This window comes from Pisolithus orientalis, assembly GCF_024613125.1.
Source record: "Pisolithus orientalis strain OTSU chromosome Unknown F5J12scaffold_8, whole genome shotgun sequence".
Lineage (NCBI taxonomy): Eukaryota > Fungi > Basidiomycota > Agaricomycetes > Boletales > Pisolithaceae > Pisolithus > Pisolithus orientalis.
In genome coordinates, this window is record NW_026260789.1 from 187,617 (window position 1) to 204,066 (window position 16,450).

Here is a 16,450-nt window from a genome sequence, read left to right on the forward strand (position 1 = left end):
CTCAAAAATCGTTGAGTCAGACTTTACTCAGACTAATAGCCATATCTTACAAAAAAAAATCAAGGTCAGATTATCTACATTTGGAGAATCTGGTTATGCCCCCTGCTAAAATTTCGTTTTTGCAGTGACTGTACCTGTACGCTCCAGAACAGACATCTGACCATGTTTGGCGAGGAGTAATCTCTTCACTTTCGCGTCATATTGACTAGCCAGACTTTGGAGACCAAGGCAGACGCCGAAACCGAAAGCTGGCACCAGAATCTCATGAGTCTAACAAAACCATTCAGCAGTGAGGATATGGCAGGGAGAGTTCAAGGAAATGACACGATCCTGTGACCTCAGATTCAAGGAAGGCGGAAATGCTTTTCTAGGTAAATCGACCCCCCGGACCTCCCTTGATAACTGTACGAGCGAGTGCAACGATTGTGCATGGCAGCCAGCAGCGACGACCGACAACAAAACTTGTTTCAAAAGGTAAGTGGGATGCTTTCCTGTCGCGTGTTCTGTGCGTAGTTCATTTTACCCGTAGCTGAAACCACTATGCGTGCCTCTGTTGGAAAAGTCGCAACTAACACCCGTCAACGTCCCTACCGTCCTCCATTTACTGTCCGATCTCGAGAATACGTTGCATCGCGAATCTGAACGCCAACTATCGACTTCGCTGGCGTCTTATGTATTCTATCCCATCTCGACGATACTGCGACGAAATGCACTAGCACAAATCCCCGATCGCGTACTAGAGCGAGTGCTCAACGTACTTACGGTTCTCTGCGAATCCTGGTGGTGGGACTGCGAGTCAGAAGTATGGACCCAGCTCTTTATGCTATCTAGTTCTATACTCGGTGGCCTGGAGGGCAAGGGGAAAGACAAGCTCAGAAGTGATGAAACCAGGGAAGCTGCCGCGATGTGTTTGCTAGCACTAACGCATGAACGAGACAACTCGGAACCGCCTCCCGGAGCTGCAGAGGGACTATGTTCTGCACGCATAGCATTGCTGCAAGGTCACACTCAATCCGCGAGGTTCATACCCGTTCTCGGCCAGACCATCGATTCCCTCTTAACCACGTCTAAATCTCGTCACAGACCCCTTCAGCACGTTTCTCTCCAGCTGTTGGATGTGATAATTAGGGTTTATGCTCCTAACCGCCTCGTTGCGTCAGTGCTACCTGGCATCGTTAGCACCATGTCCAGGGTTGCTCTGGGTACACAAGAAAACAAAGGGTGGGCGAACGGTAACATCGTTGCAGGTGCACTGCTCGTCATGCAGAATACGATAGCCATATCTATAGGAGACGCAGTGTGTATCGCCGATGGCGCGGTGCGCAGCTTCGTTGTCCTTGAGGACCTGGTGCATCTGAGTTGCTCCCCGAATCCAACGAAGGATACAACAGGGGCGTCCTACCTCATCACTCGTACGCCTAGTTGGTTACATGCTTCTGCGTCTCAACTGCATATCGCGTTGAATGCCTTGACGCCACTGGTTTATCATCCAACGGCCGTGGCTCTAATAGCGCTCGCGAACATGGCGAAAGAGATCCTCTCGACCACATCTTTGACCCTTCCCCAGTCGCAGCCACTTCTACTATCCTGGCTACTATCCCTTTCTAACTCATCGTACCCCAGGGTTGCCGACGCTGCCTACACGTCTTTACTGCACGTCCTCACTGGCAGTCCAGCAAATGTGCGCCAGGTTCTGCTTCAGACTTTGATGCACATATCCAAAGAGTGTATGATCTCCCTGCCGGTTTCTATCGCCTCTCAGGCAGATGCTCGAATAGAAGATATCGCTGGACACGTGGAAGTAATTTGCCGCCTTGCCGTGTCGATGTCTGATATCCCTAAAGATATTGGACTGTCTTCTATCTCTGGTACTCTGCATTATATCTTGGGGCCTGGTGGAGGTATTGAAAAATGGGGGTGGACTCTTTTGTCGGTTCTCCAATTCAAACCTCCTCCCGTCAGCATCAATCCGGTCTCCATATCACAACTTCTTTTGGAGGGGAATCCAGATACTATTGAGAGAGTCACATTCCCGGAAGTTACACTGAAGAATGCCATTTCCAGATATGCAACCGACCCCCTTGCGAGCATGTTCCGTGCTCTGGGCCGTGCAAGTGGAGATCACTGCCTATATGCTGTAGAGTGGTTCGTGAAGCTTGGCCTCCACTCCAAATCCAGTGCTGCTGCGTCGTCACTGTGGTGCGCGGTTAGACTGCTGGAGGGGGTTAGTGGCATACCTTTAACCAGCGATGGATTACAGAACCAGGGCGTGACGAGCTACAGCAAGCATCTGGAGAAGTTCATCAGGGGCCTAACTCGGGAGGTTGCAGAGCTATGGACTGTGGAGCCTGTGGATCCAAGCACAGCACCGTCAGAGGTGCGTGAAGGCGACGAGCTTTCCCCCCGAACAGAAGTTGTGAAGGGAGTGAAGGAAATCAGAGTAACCCTCGACATCGTGGAACCACGTCCGCCAACGACGCCAACAGCCGACGATCAATCGCTACTGCACCGAGCGTTTTGTCTGCAGCTCCTTGCGCTAGGTGCAGGCATTCTGCAAGCTCGGTTCACGGGGTTGCTTATCCACGTCATCTATCCTGTCTTACATTCAATAATATCTCCTAACCATCACTGTTCCCTGAGTGGCATGGCAGCTCTCGCCTTCATTGCAAATGCTACGTCCTACGCATCGCCGGGAAGCCTTTTACTGTCTCACTTTGATTATGCACTCGACGGAGTGTCACGTCGTCTCAATCGCAGATGGTTTGACGTGGACGCTACGAAGGTTCTGGCGGTCCTAGTGCGCTTGGTTGGCAGTGACATCGTGGAAAAAGCGGGCGACGTTGTAGAGGAATGTTTTGACCGACTTGATGAATATCACGGTTACGAAGTCATCGTAGAAGGCCTGATGGAGGTACTTGGAGAAGTTGTTAAGGCTATCGAAGCGGACGAACCACATGTCCGTGACGAGGTGGCGGAAGATAACTCGCAAATGGCCCACGATCTCCAACCACTATACGATTGGATCACCCATCGTAACGATCCTCTACTTGATAGCGATCACACGGACTACGGCCCTGCGCCACGCCAAGCGTGGCACGACCTCAGACATGACGAAGGTGGACAAGGCGAACCGCAGATCGGTGATGATCAACGCGAGGAAGATCCCGCTGAGCAAGCGCTGACATCAGTGCAATCTCTCACCAAGCAGATGGTTTCACGTTCGGTCCATTTTCTAACCTACGGTTCACCAGTTATCCGCACACGCATTCTGTCACTTCTGACATCTGCAACACCTGTCATGCCTGAATCAGCACTCCTTCCCTCGATCCATCAAGCTTGGCCGTTTATTTTGAACCGCCTTAACGACCAGGAGTTGTTTGTTGTCAGTGCAACAGCAGAGCTGATTGAAGCACTGGCCACCCATGTAGGCAGCTTCATGGGTCGCAGAATATGGGACGACATCTGGCCCCGTTTTCACGCCATTCTCAAAAAGCTCGAAAGCACTGACGGACAAAGCGCTTTGGCTCGGAGAGGTTACGGCGCTGTGGGCACCGACTCGGCCTACACCAACTCTCACCGGTTGTATCGGTCAATTATTAAAACGATGACCGCCGCCGTGAACGGAGTTTATATGCAAGATGGAGCTGGGTGGGACGTTATCTTGGCTTTTAGGCGTTTCTTACACCGCGGAGCACATACGGAGCTACAGATGTGGGCGAGGGAATTATACGCGACGCTCAGCAAGGGCAACGAGGATGCCGTATGGCTAGCGCTTATGGCTACATCAGGCCGTCTAACGGGCGATGTTGCTTTTTTAAGAGAAGTCAGGTGGGACATCAATGACAATATATTGTTGCTACTGAATGAGTAGCCTTTCTGCGTGGCGAGCGAGTCACGCAATCGTAGTTGGAAAGTGCCGTCGGATGTGTATTCCGGCTTCCTGAAAAAGTCGAGCAGAGTCCTCATCACTGCATGAAGGGTCGTAAGTACCCATCGATTAATGCTAAAACGGCACGCTTACACCTTATAACTCAGGTGATAGACTACCTCCTTGACGCCGCTCTGAATGATCTTTATTGTACATTTCAAGCACGGACATCTGGGGAAAAACAATGGCAGCTGACGAATAAATAGGCGGGCGATAGACTTACGTGTTACAATAAAGAATAGCGTTCGGCCCTACTCGGTCTCTACCTGCCTCGAGGAGAGCATTTTCCTCAGCGTGCAAACAGAGACAGTCAGTGCCGTTAGTAATTGAAACGCCGTTGCAGTGCGCACAGCCACCTAGATTCATATCCGGAGCATGTATTTCTTATCAATTCTAATCAGTAGCCCGGCTTACCTTCATTGCAATTTTTCACACCACGTGGAGTGCCGTTGTACCTCCAACCTCGAGTTCGGGGGGCGTATGGCATTAAAGAACGTTAAATACCTACCCGGTGGCTACGATGCGGTTGTCCCGCACTAAGATAGCTCCAACCCTGCGCTTCATGCAGTTTGAGCGTTGTGATGCTAAATCCGCAAGCGTCTGGGAACGTGGTTAATAAATCCGAAGAAGCACCTAGGGACATTCCATGCCATGAAGTAGCTGTCCCATCGGGGCCGTAGCCGTTCTGTGCTGAGAACGTTGATGGAGTCGAGGTGGCTATAAAGATCCGGAACTGTCTGGAACGTGTTGAGAACGTTGACCTTCACAAATGGGCGTATGGCATGAAGTCCCAACGTGCCAAAAACGCGATCGTCATCTTGGCGGACAAATTCCTCCAGTGAAAGGGGATTTCGGCTATCGCTCGAATCAGATAGGCTGTCCACAGGCTCGGCCGGATCCTCACTCAAAACCGTGGCGACGGTATCGTTGCAATAACGGCGCGTCCACTTTGATAAGCAGGAAAAAAGGTCTCTTTATGAAGGGACTAATTAGCTCCAATGAGGTCAAATCCACGGTGACAAAGTTGGACTGCCAGTGTCGGGTAACATATTCTAGGAGTTCACTCGGGGTGGCAAACACTGTGCCTGGTGGGAAGCACTGCGCATTACAGTCGCCATTGGTTTCCTTGGTTTGGGCGTCTATCTGAGGCTCTACACGACGTGGATATCACGTAGCAGCGTTGACGGATACCTATAACTGACCTCGATTTGCGCCGAGTGTTTTGGTTGCAAGGTGCACGGCGATGAATCCTTTCGATATTAGGTAGTCCTCGACGACGGACTTGCCTGCGCAGCGAGTGCCTACGATGGCAATGAACATGGATGGAAGATGAGAACCTCAAGAAGCTACACGATGGTTCTACACCCATGTAGGGTTTGTGTAGTTGCTTGTCAATTGCGAGTACAAACATCCGCTATCGTAATTCCCACACCGAAAAATACACAAGTCGCAGAAAACCCGCATACTTCATAGTTTGATAGGTGTACGGCTAAAGTTTTGGGTAACTATCCGCTCCTCATTGGAAGTGAGAATCAAACGGCTCTTCCGTGAAGGCAGCTGAGAAGGTTGAAATTTCGGTTTGGATTCTTTTCTCGCTCGAAACCTTTGCTCCTTCGCTGCTTTGATGTCTTTTGGTATACTGGTACGTAGCTGCTTAATATGGGTGGGAATAAGTTGCTGTTGAGATGATTCTGATGACGAAAGCCACGGGGCAACGAGGTCGGGGATACTGTCCAAAATATCCCTAATTGATGCAAGAATGGGGTGATTCTTCTTCATACAATCAAAGGGCGTTAATGCTAAGGAACAGAGCGATAGATGATACACACGTGAATGCCGATGACCGCTGCCGTTCGTAAGCCGAGAGCCCGTGCAAGCACTGACTCCGACCCTTTGGGCAAAGGAACTAGTTTGACCTTAGTTGTTGACTCTCCTTTTGCAATAGAGAGCGAATTATAAGACGCCACTAGATGAGGAATGTGTTCCACCAGTATGGGTGGATTAACGTCGCCAGCACATGCAAAAACAAGACCAAGTTCGGAACATGGTTCTTGCGAAATGGCGGGCTGTCCGGGAGCATTTACAGTTGTAAGCCTCCGTGCGGATCGAATCTGACGTTCAAGCGCTCGGGTTATTTGATTGATTCCAAATACCAGTTCCAGACTTGGAGACGCTAGGTCAGCTATTTGAAGAGTGCGTTCTTGGCGATGAGGCTCCCCGCCTCCGCCAGGCTGGGGAGTGCTTTGCGTCGACATGGACGCAGCGCTTGTCCGGACCTTTCCCGAGCGCCGACGAGGTAACGGTTCTAGGCATGTCAGGAGGCGCGCCAGACAAAGGTTTTGCAGGTTCACCGGGATGGACGGCCTTGGGAAGGTGAGATCAAGGACCGCGTGACGAAAATGAGGCAGACCATTTAACTCGAAAGGGGTTCTCCAACACGCTTTTGAATGCCGATTTCCGTTCTAACGCAAGGCGGGCCTTGGCGCGGTTTGAGAAGTTATTCTGCACACGGGTGGCAGCCATCTGATAGCAGGTTATCGTTGAGAGCGCCTACTAATGAGCAAGAATGACTAAGCGCAAGCTCATGCGGTAACTGTACGTAACAAGCGTGACACATCACAGGCGCGCGCCTGCCTGATTGGTCAGTACTCCTTCCACTCATTCAGTTTGGTCAAACTCAAGATTATCTGGAACCCCGTGAGTCCTCGGATAGTCGGCTTCTATTCTTTGATGCCTGAAACGCAGTGGTAGCGCTCCTCTCGCATTCTTCAGTGAGACGATGGCATATCGAGGCTCTTCTCTGGCCATGTATTGCAATTCCCGATTATGTACGGCCGTCGATACCGGTTGTCCTCCCAGTCGCACACTTCAGTCCGTCTCGCCCACTGCTATTTAGGATATCACAGGGCGTTGCATCCCTGCCGTCACTTCGGATATCATCCGATAAATTTTCAATCTAGATAAACCTCCCAGAAGGCTACTTCGCCCACTTTCCTTTTCCTATTCACGCGTCCAACGAGATGACTCTCAACCACCTAGTTCCACGTCTTGCTGTGGCGGCCCGCAAACAGGACGATAGAGAAACGAAATTAAAACATTTTCGGAATTGGCGCGTCCACGTAGATCATGGTGTCTTGAATGTTATACCGTTCCTCGCCAAGGGATTTTCCGACAGGGACAGGGCCATTCTCCGTTGCGACGCCACAGCACTTGCAGAGGTCGTCCGGAAAGGAGTATACACGGCAGTAGATGTTCTAACAGCATTCATCAAGGCTGCAGTAGCCGCACAAGATACAACGAATTGTCTTACGGAAATATGTTTTGAAGATGCCCTCGAAAGAGCTAGGGAACTCGACGAGCATATGGAGAAGACAGGAAATGTAGTAGGACCTTTGCATGGCGTGCCCGTTTCAATTAAAGATCATATAAAAGTCAAGGGCCTCGATACGTCGACCGGGTATACTGGTAAATTTGTTCCTCGGACTACGACATACCTTGACGTTGAATAATGACGCAGCATGGGCTTATAACACGGTTGCCGAAGAGGACGCCCTGGTGGTTAAAATATTACGCGATGCTGGCGCCATCATCTATGTTAAAACCCAAAACCCCCAAACCCTCTTAGTAAGTACCTAATCGGTTTGTTCCCATTCTTGGGGATTCATTATTTTCTTTGGTAGTCTTTGGAGACAAATAACAACGTGTTTGGTCGCACATGCAATCCATTCAACAGGAGTTTAACTGCAGGGGGCAGCAGCGGAGGTGAGGGTGCGTTGATTGCTTGCGGCGGGAGTCCTTTGGGCGTTGGGACAGATATAGGTGGGAGTGTCAGAGTCCCAGCAGCGCATTGCGGCTTGTATGGTTTGAAAGGTTCTGTGGCTCGTCTACCTCACTCGGGTCTGCTTGGATCATATGACGGATTGGATGCCATCATTGGTTGCGTTGGGCCTATGGCCACTTCGGCTAGGGATCTTGCATTATTTTGCTCGGTTATGTTGGAGGCCGAACCATGGCTTAGGGAACCTCCCCTCCTTGAGATGCCGTGGAAAGAGAACGTTGCACGGGGCCACGGATTACCGGAAAGGCTGTCCATAGCCATCCTGTATGACGATGGCGTCGTCAGGCCGCATCCACCGATCTTGCAAGCACTAGACATGTACAAGCAGGCTCTTGAAAACGCGGGTCACGAAGTCATCAAATGGGATCCGTTGGACCATCAGAAAGGTTGGGATTTAATTGTAGGAAAACACGCTTTAACTTGAATGGTTAGCTTTCTCATATTCATATCTCGCAGGTCAAGCTCTACTTGTTGGATGGTGGTGCGGAGTATCATGAAACCATCCAAGCTGGAGGAGAATGGGAAGTGCCTCAGTCGAAGTGGATCCTCGACCATGCACGTGGCAGGCGGCCGTATACGCCACATGAGATCCTGCGCTTGAACGTGGAACGTGAGGCGTTTCGGGCCAACGCACTTGCGCACTGGAACGCTACCAAACATCGCACGGCAACGGGTCGTCCTGTAGATGCCATCCTTTGTCCTGTCGCTCCGACGTTAGCACCTCCCCACGACTCCACGTCTTGGTGGGGTTACACATCCCACTGGAACTTATTGGATCTCCCTGCTGTAGTATTTCCTGTTGGACAATACTCGGCTCCGATGTGGGTGCCAGCTGATCTCTCACCGCCCCGCAACGCAATGGAAGATTTCATCACAAGACAATGGAGCCCTGACACCTATGACCATGCACCGATCAGTCTTCAGTTAGTTGGCCGCAGGCTTAACGAGGAGCGTTTGTTGGCAATTTTGGGGGTCATCGAGAACGTGATGCCCCCGGCGGACTCCGTTCCTTTCTCGAGGCGTTTTAGTCACGGTACCAATGGCCACTACAAGGCCACGGATGGCTAACACTATTCGTTAGACTGATGTCGTTTCTTAGAATTTATTGCCTTCTCATCTTCCGAGGAAACGGAGCGTGGAGTGATTTCGGTAGACACTACACTCATTAATGTGACATATGGTGTAAAGTTTCTGGTGTCACAACATTCATCTTCGTTGGCGTTTCGCTGACATTAAGTAACGTTGTCAGCACACATGTTTGCCACTTCATTAGCACATGGAAGAGTGGCCTCAATCTGGCCGTTGAGAGCACGTTTTCAATGCAAAAGCACATTACGGAAATCCAAGGCTTTCCATGGTATGCGCGCTAGAGATCTTAGCATGGAAAAACATCCAATAAAAATGTCGTGTTGCTGTATTATTACTTCAAACGAGGTAAGTGAGCCATCCTGTCGATATCCGTTCCAGTGTTTACCAGATACGGGATCATACATTACAACCATAGATCCTTGTCACCCACAAGGTGGCCCGGCAACTTGAATGATTCAGGGGCCCAGGATTTTGTGCCGAACATGGCTCGCTAGCCTGGAGATACAGAACGTCGAACTGCCCTCCGGGAACATCGAAATCGTTGCCTGTATTCCATCATGTAAGACCCACCCAGCTATAAAGGGGCCAGCAAGGGAGCAGGGATCAATCACGAACAACCTACTCCTGCAATGGCTTCTCGTGTAGAGAGTTACACCCATGCCTCTGACATCGACGACGCCGTCATAGATGCCCTCAAGAGTAACGAGGGAGCAGCCAACACCATTTACCCCTTCATTTTGAAAGCGAAGGATTTCCCCCGAGACGGCTCGCAGCTCTGGATCGCACATTTTGAACACAACGGCCAGGTTACCTTCGTCCTTTCTTGTACGAGGGGCGTCCTTGGCGATTACCCCGTATTCATCTTCACCACCAAACCGCCGACGGAGCGTAAGGACATCACCCAGCCCCTCGGACAGCTCGCGCAAGCCCTTCGCGCATCCGTGGCCCCAGAGAGAGTCTTTGCTGTGTTCTCCTGCGAGGCCGTCACTTGCGAGTTTGCGAGGATCTGGACCGAACTGACCGGGACTGATGTCGAGCGCGAATATTATAGGGCCACATTCTCCTACTGCACGGCGGCCACGTTCACGCCGTCTTCACAGCTGCGTCCCCTCCCAGAGAATCGCGACCTTGCGATTTGGCTGGGCCCGGCGAATGAATCACACACGGCTAAGGTGGCCGAACTCTGTCATAAGTTCGCTGCAACTTCGGTGAGCAATTGCATCGATAAATGGCATTCATATTGACTCAGTTGTGTGCAGGAACCATACCTTCTGACGCCCGAGCGTGCGTTACTGGAAGCAAAAGCCATGATCAGCAGGAAAGAAGTCTGGGTACACGTGATCCAGGAAGGTGTTCATGGAGAACGGGAAATTGCATCGATTGTGGCGGCCACTCGACAGTCTGGGCGTGTTTCTGCCATCACCAAAGTATTCACCAATCCGCGCTGGAGGGAATTGGGATGTGCGGAACGGCTTCTCCGCCGCGTCTGCAAGGAGTAAGTAATCGAATGAAGCTGCTTCACCGTAGTACTAATGCTGCTTCGTCGCGCCAGTCTACTGGCTGAAAAAGAGAGGCTTGTGCTGTACGTCGGCGTTGGAAATAACGCCGCCAGGGTTTACCACAGAGTCGGCTTCCAAGGTCTCGCGGGGCACGGTGAAGTTGAGGGAGTAGAAACATATCTGGAACTGGGATTTGATAGTCAACGTGTTGAGATCGGCTTCTGGTAGTTGCGTGTCGTTGTTTCTCGACTCCGGACCTTCCCTTGTTTCTGTCTTGTCGTTCCTGTTTGCTGCTGCTGTCTATAAGGACTTTGTATCTGCTATGCCATCTGTTCAGAACCAATTTATCGTTACTCTCCATCGTGAACTGTAAACTATTCCTCAAATTCTGGATACCTTGCAAGCAGCTCCGGGCTTGGAAGTAACCGTGCTCTACCCCAGGCTGGTTCGGGCCCCTCGACGGCATATCGAAGGTCCCATGCAAGCTTGGGATCTGTGTGAGCTTGGTTGAACAACTGATGGCATACGTCCAGAGGTAAGAACGCAGTTTTTACACTGTCATCTGCAAACATTGGTATGTACTTCTCTGGAAAGACGGGTCCATGTCTTGCAGATGTGTAAGGGATGCGAGAACACGTGGGTGGTGTTCGAATTTGCTCCCACAAGCGGTTGCCTATCTCAAATGTTTGCCTGGTGTTTGTGTCCTCACAAGTTTGTACGTTGTCATCTCTTCTAGTTTCCCCCCGCCTACCCCTTGGTTAAAGAGCCCCGTGAATTGCTTGAAATCCCCATTTTTGGTAATCTTCTTATACATAAAGTCTGTCAAGGGAATCTTGTCGGTCCCCATCATAGATCCTATGTATCAATCTCTCAACAAGGCGGAGCCACCCCTCAGCTCCACCTTACATAGTCTGGTCTGCCTTGATACATAGTACGCAACGGTTCAACTGTATGGCTCCTGGATATGGCATAAAGGAGCGTCTATATTGTTCTCGCGTTCATTTTTACCCAGGTGAACGCGAGAACATCAGTGCAGGCCACGTACGTTGCAATAACCTTGTGCTTCGGAGACGTTCCCGATCTTCAATGCTTAAAGTACCTCGAAGTACTCTTGCTACTGTGCAGCAAGAGCTTTCTCCCCGCAAGCCCATTTCCTTCTGGCTCTTTCCGGAACCTTGTCTCCTGCGCTTCAGCAGGTTCCCCCATTTTCCCGAGTTGATGGTGAGGGGAGTTAGATCCCGGGGGAAAACAGATGCTTTGTGCTACGGTTCACATGCAAATATATACTTGCATGGTGACACTACTTGTGCAGGTACGAACACTTTTAGCGTATCTTACAGCGGTTGCTCTTCGCCTATCGCACCCACATCCACGGTTCCGGGAGCCCCAAGCGCGTCGCGACGCGGTGGTAGATGATTCAGACTGTTCCAGCTGATTGCCCCCTGTTTTCATGGCACTGTTTTGGATTTTTTGTCAGCCACTATGCGTGAATTGAGACACCCGCTGTCAGTCGGTGACAACGAAGCCGAGAATATCTCTTACTGCAAGGTTGTCCAAATACCATGTTCGGTCCTCTTGCCAAAGTACAGCACAGTAACGAATACAGGGCGTCAACAAGACGCGGATCTACAAGTCCATCTGAATGTTTCTACACAGTTTGCAAAGAAAGTCTATCCAGCATCACTCTACAAAAACTCGTCCATCGCACTCAAAACGTTCTCCCAAAATTTCTCCACGACTTCCTTGTCGAATCCGTTCTCGTCGTAACCGAGGCTAACCCACAGTTTGCCTGCGAATGTGTAGCCGAATAACAGCATCCCTCCGGAACGTTGCCGACTGCCTGTGGTTAGGGTGTGGAGCTTGACAGCTGGGAATGCGGCATGTTTGTACATTCCATCGAGGTTCCCCAACAACGAAAGACCAATGAGTGCCGAGGACGGCACACGAGGTTTCACGGGTTGTGCTGGGGTAGGCGCTGGCGCCGGAGGGGTATACGTACCGCATTCCCTTTCATCGTCTTCTTTCGCCCACATTCGCGCACGTCGGCCCCTTTCTTCTGCCGTCAGACGACAGCGAGATACGAACATGGGAGTCTTGGCTACTTTTGCGCTTTGAACCTTTGCGGATCGTGCTCTGTGCCAGAACGTTGAACTCGGCGCTATCGAGCGGGGAATAATGTTCGGCAAAACGACGTTGAAATATCCCACGGCGAGAAACCAGTAGGAATCATGTGGAGGGTTTACTTTAAAGTACGGCCGAAGGTTCACAGCCGAATACATCAAGCTGATGAGGAAGATTAGCGGATCTTACTTTGGGCGACGTGTAATGGAACTTGCGTTGGTAGGTCGGGTGGACCATTGCCCACTCTCGCCCAAGCCATGTTACAAATGGCGAAAAGTGCAGCCGAGATAGAGACACCATTTGCCTTGCAACGCTTCAGAACAGATTTTGTGCGGTCTACGTCATAGGACACTGTGGGAACGATTGTGCGCCTTGGCTGTCGCGAATTGCGTGGGAAAGCCTGTCCACCCTGTTGGCCAAGTCAACACGGGTCATCACTCCCAATAATACATCCGTGTGGTTCTCGCAAGGACACGTACGATCTGCTTTCCCTGAGAAAGTTGATAGTCTACTTTGCAGATTGCACGGCGCAAGTTACTTGGTTCAGGGGCGAAATTGTCTTCCAGGCAATTTGGCAGTGTAAACACCTATCATATCTGTGAGTACACTGATATGCAGATCGTCAGGGAGCATCGAAGGGTGAACCTTTCCAGGACTAAGACGGCAAGACTGATTCCATTCCTCGTTAAGCAGAATCTCGAGTTCTTGCAGGCTCCTTTCGGACGCGAGCAAGCCAAAGAAGTCGTTTGCGAACTGGTGTAATGCCATACCGTCGCCAAGGAAATGAGCTGCGCAGATCAATAAATCGTAATTGTGATCCGGCTCCGTTTCGGGTACGTCGCTTAGCTCCCGAGGAGTGAGTGGTGGAGTGGGGAGCGGCGCCGTATCACTGGAGATGATGAGGTAGGATATACGTTGATTGGATAACGTGCGCTCCCCGTTGAGATAATTACCGATGAGTTCTGTGAACAGTGTAAAAACAGGCCACACGAGAGGGGAAGACATACCATCCTTGGTGACGGATTTATATTCGAGATTATTATCCGCATCTTCCAATGCATCTTGTGGTGTCAGAGGTGGTGTATACCTGGGTAATGTGTGCGTTATGAAGGTGAAGGGGAAGCTGAATCGAAGGGAACGCACACGAATCTAACGTCTTCATAGCTATGCATCGCGACGGAACACGACAGAAGAGGGTGTCGCGTACGAAGTATAGCCCATACGAGTCGGACGCGTGGGCGCTGTACGAGATGATCTGGGGCATCGAACCCAATGTGAAGGTACCTGCGTCCACAAAAATCAAAAACCGAGTGAGGAATAATGCCCTGTACAGGAGGTGGCACCCACATGTCGTTCACACCGTTTGCCCTTGCAGGGAGATAGTATGACAACTCGGTGTCGCCCATGCGACGGTTGACGCTGCATGGCGCGGGGTTGTTGGCGGCGGCGTCCAAGTCAGAGGGCATGCTGAGGAGGTTAAGAGTTGGCGCAAGAAGATGCCTCAGCAGATAGATGGTACGATATCGGTCCTGAATTCGAAATACATAGTGGTGGTGTCAGGAGAGATCAAGAGTTACATACTTGACTGGTACCCGGGTCAGCTGGGGTTTCAGAGGGGCCTCGAGGCAAAACAAGGCTTGATCTCGGCGACGTGTCCCCGTCAATAAAGCCGCTAACCGCTTCTGCCTGAAAGTGTGGTTACCCTTCTCATCATGGGTCCCGTGTGCGCAGGGGGTTGATTTCGCACACCCCTGAGACCTAGTAAGCCACAGCCTTCCAGGTACAGCAGGTACAGCCCCGACCGTCACAAATAATTCAGGTTCACTTACCAGTGGCCTCGGGCCACTTACATATTAGTACCTTGCGGCTTCTCACCCAATGATGGTCTCAGGATAATATCCTGCCAACTCGGTTTGAACCTGTCCGAGTACCTGCAAGTACCTGCTTGCCCCAATCCATCGGAAGAACTTGCGGGTCTCGGCCGTTCCACTGCACAGCCCGAGCCATATGTTTTTATATGTAACTTCGCCCAGTTCGCCCCTGCCAGCTTCCAATCCAATTAGCCTAATGTTAGCACAACACGCACACTACCTGTCCCACAGAATTTTCTCCCTTGGTCATTTACTTTTTCCGACGGAGCGTGGCAAGTTTCCAGTTATTGTTCTCGGATTTAGAAGGGACCCACGATGATAATCATGGAGTGATGGAGTCCACATTTCCAACACCAGCCCCAATGATGGCTTCTCACTTGCCATTTCTGAATCAACAAACCAGGTTTTTGTTGAGTACCTGTGGATACCCATTTGGAAAACTGCTCGGAAAGCCTCCACAACCACCAATCAGATCTCAGAGCCCACCTTCGTTGTGTACATAGATGTACCCAGAGTATGTAATTTGTTCGTCTGTAAAAATAATGTCCGTACAACAGGGTTCCATGCTATGAAATTCTGCGATGTCCGAGGCGTTCATAATCGAGAGCGTGTCTATTGCTTATCCTCCTCGGGTGCGTTGAAAATAATCGTCATTTCACTATCGGGATCTTTGGGAATCCCGACCCGACCATTCTCAAGGGCTTCCACGTCGTTCTGCCTTCTGGGCGGAGGGGGAGCGACTGTCTCGGCCGACTTTATCCACGTGTAATACCTGCCAGGGGGGTGTCGATGGTCAGCCCGTAACTCTCCGCAGACGACCTAGGATTCCAGGCCCACTTACATTGTTCCTAGAAGAATCAGAAGAATCGAAGCGGCACGATTTCTACAGATAATTTATCCCGTTGACAACCATCATTCCGTGGTCCTTGGTCCCGAAAATATACTGTTACTTACGCAGTCAGAATGTCATTGAATAACCAAACACCCAATACTGTTTGGATAACAGTCCGTGCAGCCTATGACAGAAAAGTGTTTCAGTCAATCGGTCACATCAACAGTGACTGACTACTGACGCTGGAAAACATGTGGGTGATCGGGCTCGTGACCTTGATGCTTAGCAAACCGGCCACACAGAGCAGGAAGCCGAAGATACCCGTTATGAGACTTCCCCACAAGTATACATTAGGGTCCCAGGTAGAGTCATGAACGAGATCCTCGAGAATAGAGAATTCACCGTGGAGAAAGACGAAGGGCAAGAGGAGTGCGACGGAGCCCAAGTTAGTCCAGTATGCCAATTGGATAGTCGAATTGTTGCAGTAAGGGAGGGAAGACTTGATCAGTACAGCATGCAAAGCGATGAAAACAGAGGATAGAAACCCGTAGAAAAGGGACAAAGTAGAAGGAATGGAAGAGGTAGGCAATGTGGATGAGGGGGCCACGCCCATCAAGAAACCGAATGTGACGACGGCGGCTGCGAGGATGACTCGTGACGAGGGTTTAGAGTGTGTATGGATGGAAGATACGAAGATGGTCAGAGGAAGGTTCAGACCTCTAGCAATCTGGCAATGCGAAGCGAGCTGCGTGAGGTTGGTGCGACGGACCCGAGTAGGCGTGACCTACCTGGAAAAAGGACGCTTCTACGCCTCTGAGGCAGAGAGTATTAAAGACAAGGCCAATTATATTAACGGACACGACCGGGACGAGTTTTCGAGCAGTTTGGAGCTCTAGCTTGGGCAGTTCGACCCGAGAGGTGATCGCAGCAGAGGCATGCAGGAGCACCACAGCGATGATGAGTTGCAGAAGAAGGAAAAGGAGCGGAAGGTCCGGAGAATTGTTGAGGACCGCCTTGTTCCTGTGCCAAAACAAATTGTTGAGACTGTAGTCTAGTCATGGATATGGGACGATAAACTTACACGAAGACCATCTGGAGAGCAACAGGGGTTAATGAAGCGGACAAGTGGAGTAAAATTGACTTACCACCAAGGCGGCCGTCATGTAGAAGGAGACGACGGCGGCGACCTTGAGTGTGTACGCATCGCAACGAGAGCTCGAAGCCATGGCGAGAGGAAGCGCTGAGCTGGGAGATTACACGTTGGGGGGGGAC

General features: G+C 50.9%; 7 protein-coding genes across 7 annotated transcripts; 3 read left to right on the plus strand and 4 right to left on the minus strand.

Annotated features, from left to right (window-relative positions):
• The first annotated feature begins 417 nt into the window (after positions 1-417).
• F5J12DRAFT_535507 (armadillo-type protein) lies at positions 418-4,119 on the plus strand. The gene is made up of 3 exons (XM_051739928.1): positions 418-474; positions 530-3,979; positions 4,043-4,119. Exons 1-2 carry the CDS (start codon positions 430-432, stop codon positions 3,869-3,871), a joined length of 3,387 nt encoding a protein of 1,128 aa, XP_051601642.1. The 5' UTR covers positions 418-429; the 3' UTR covers positions 3,872-3,979; positions 4,043-4,119.
• F5J12DRAFT_904641 (cytidine deaminase-like protein) lies at positions 3,893-5,248 on the minus strand (the record flags this gene model as incomplete). The annotated part of the gene is made up of 8 exons (XM_051748555.1): positions 3,893-3,968; positions 4,022-4,099; positions 4,152-4,284; positions 4,343-4,383; positions 4,437-4,528; positions 4,579-4,745; positions 4,840-5,013; positions 5,131-5,248. The coding sequence occupies 8 exons, from the start codon at positions 5,246-5,248 to the stop codon at positions 3,893-3,895; spliced, it is 879 nt and encodes a 292-aa protein (XP_051601643.1).
• F5J12DRAFT_535345 (uncharacterized protein) lies at positions 4,989-6,628 on the minus strand. The gene is made up of 3 exons (XM_051739926.1): positions 6,339-6,628; positions 5,758-6,292; positions 4,989-5,701 (listed from the first exon to the last, which is right to left on the minus strand). The coding sequence occupies exons 1-3, from the start codon at positions 6,449-6,451 to the stop codon at positions 5,396-5,398; spliced, it is 954 nt and encodes a 317-aa protein (XP_051601644.1). The 5' UTR covers positions 6,452-6,628; the 3' UTR covers positions 4,989-5,395.
• Positions 6,629-6,729: 101 nt separating this feature from the next.
• F5J12DRAFT_535396 (amidase signature domain-containing protein) lies at positions 6,730-8,883 on the plus strand. The gene is made up of 4 exons (XM_051739927.1): positions 6,730-7,393; positions 7,446-7,552; positions 7,609-8,166; positions 8,223-8,883. The coding sequence occupies exons 1-4, from the start codon at positions 6,949-6,951 to the stop codon at positions 8,832-8,834; spliced, it is 1,722 nt and encodes a 573-aa protein (XP_051601645.1). The 5' UTR covers positions 6,730-6,948; the 3' UTR covers positions 8,835-8,883.
• A 268-nt stretch (positions 8,884-9,151) lies between these two features.
• Positions 9,152-10,997, plus strand: F5J12DRAFT_926360 (uncharacterized protein). Its single transcript, XM_051749384.1, has 3 exons — positions 9,152-10,063; positions 10,115-10,350; positions 10,408-10,997. Exons 1-3 carry the CDS (start codon positions 9,485-9,487, stop codon positions 10,580-10,582), a joined length of 990 nt encoding a protein of 329 aa, XP_051601646.1. The 5' UTR covers positions 9,152-9,484; the 3' UTR covers positions 10,583-10,997.
• A 743-nt stretch (positions 10,998-11,740) lies between these two features.
• Positions 11,741-14,264, minus strand: F5J12DRAFT_818147 (uncharacterized protein). Its single transcript, XM_051745168.1, has 7 exons — positions 13,823-14,264; positions 13,619-13,759; positions 13,483-13,562; positions 13,121-13,437; positions 12,955-13,062; positions 12,691-12,884; positions 11,741-12,637 (listed from the first exon to the last, which is right to left on the minus strand). The coding sequence occupies exons 1-7, from the start codon at positions 13,939-13,941 to the stop codon at positions 12,040-12,042; spliced, it is 1,557 nt and encodes a 518-aa protein (XP_051601647.1). The 5' UTR covers positions 13,942-14,264; the 3' UTR covers positions 11,741-12,039.
• Positions 14,265-14,958: 694 nt separating this feature from the next.
• On the minus strand, positions 14,959-16,404 carry F5J12DRAFT_718335 (uncharacterized protein; the record flags this gene model as incomplete). The annotated part of the gene is made up of 7 exons (XM_051741109.1): positions 14,959-15,118; positions 15,188-15,229; positions 15,301-15,362; positions 15,420-15,905; positions 15,967-16,198; positions 16,260-16,270; positions 16,324-16,404. 7 exons carry the CDS (start codon positions 16,402-16,404, stop codon positions 14,959-14,961), a joined length of 1,074 nt encoding a protein of 357 aa, XP_051601648.1.
• Between the last annotated feature and the right edge of the window lie 46 nt (positions 16,405-16,450).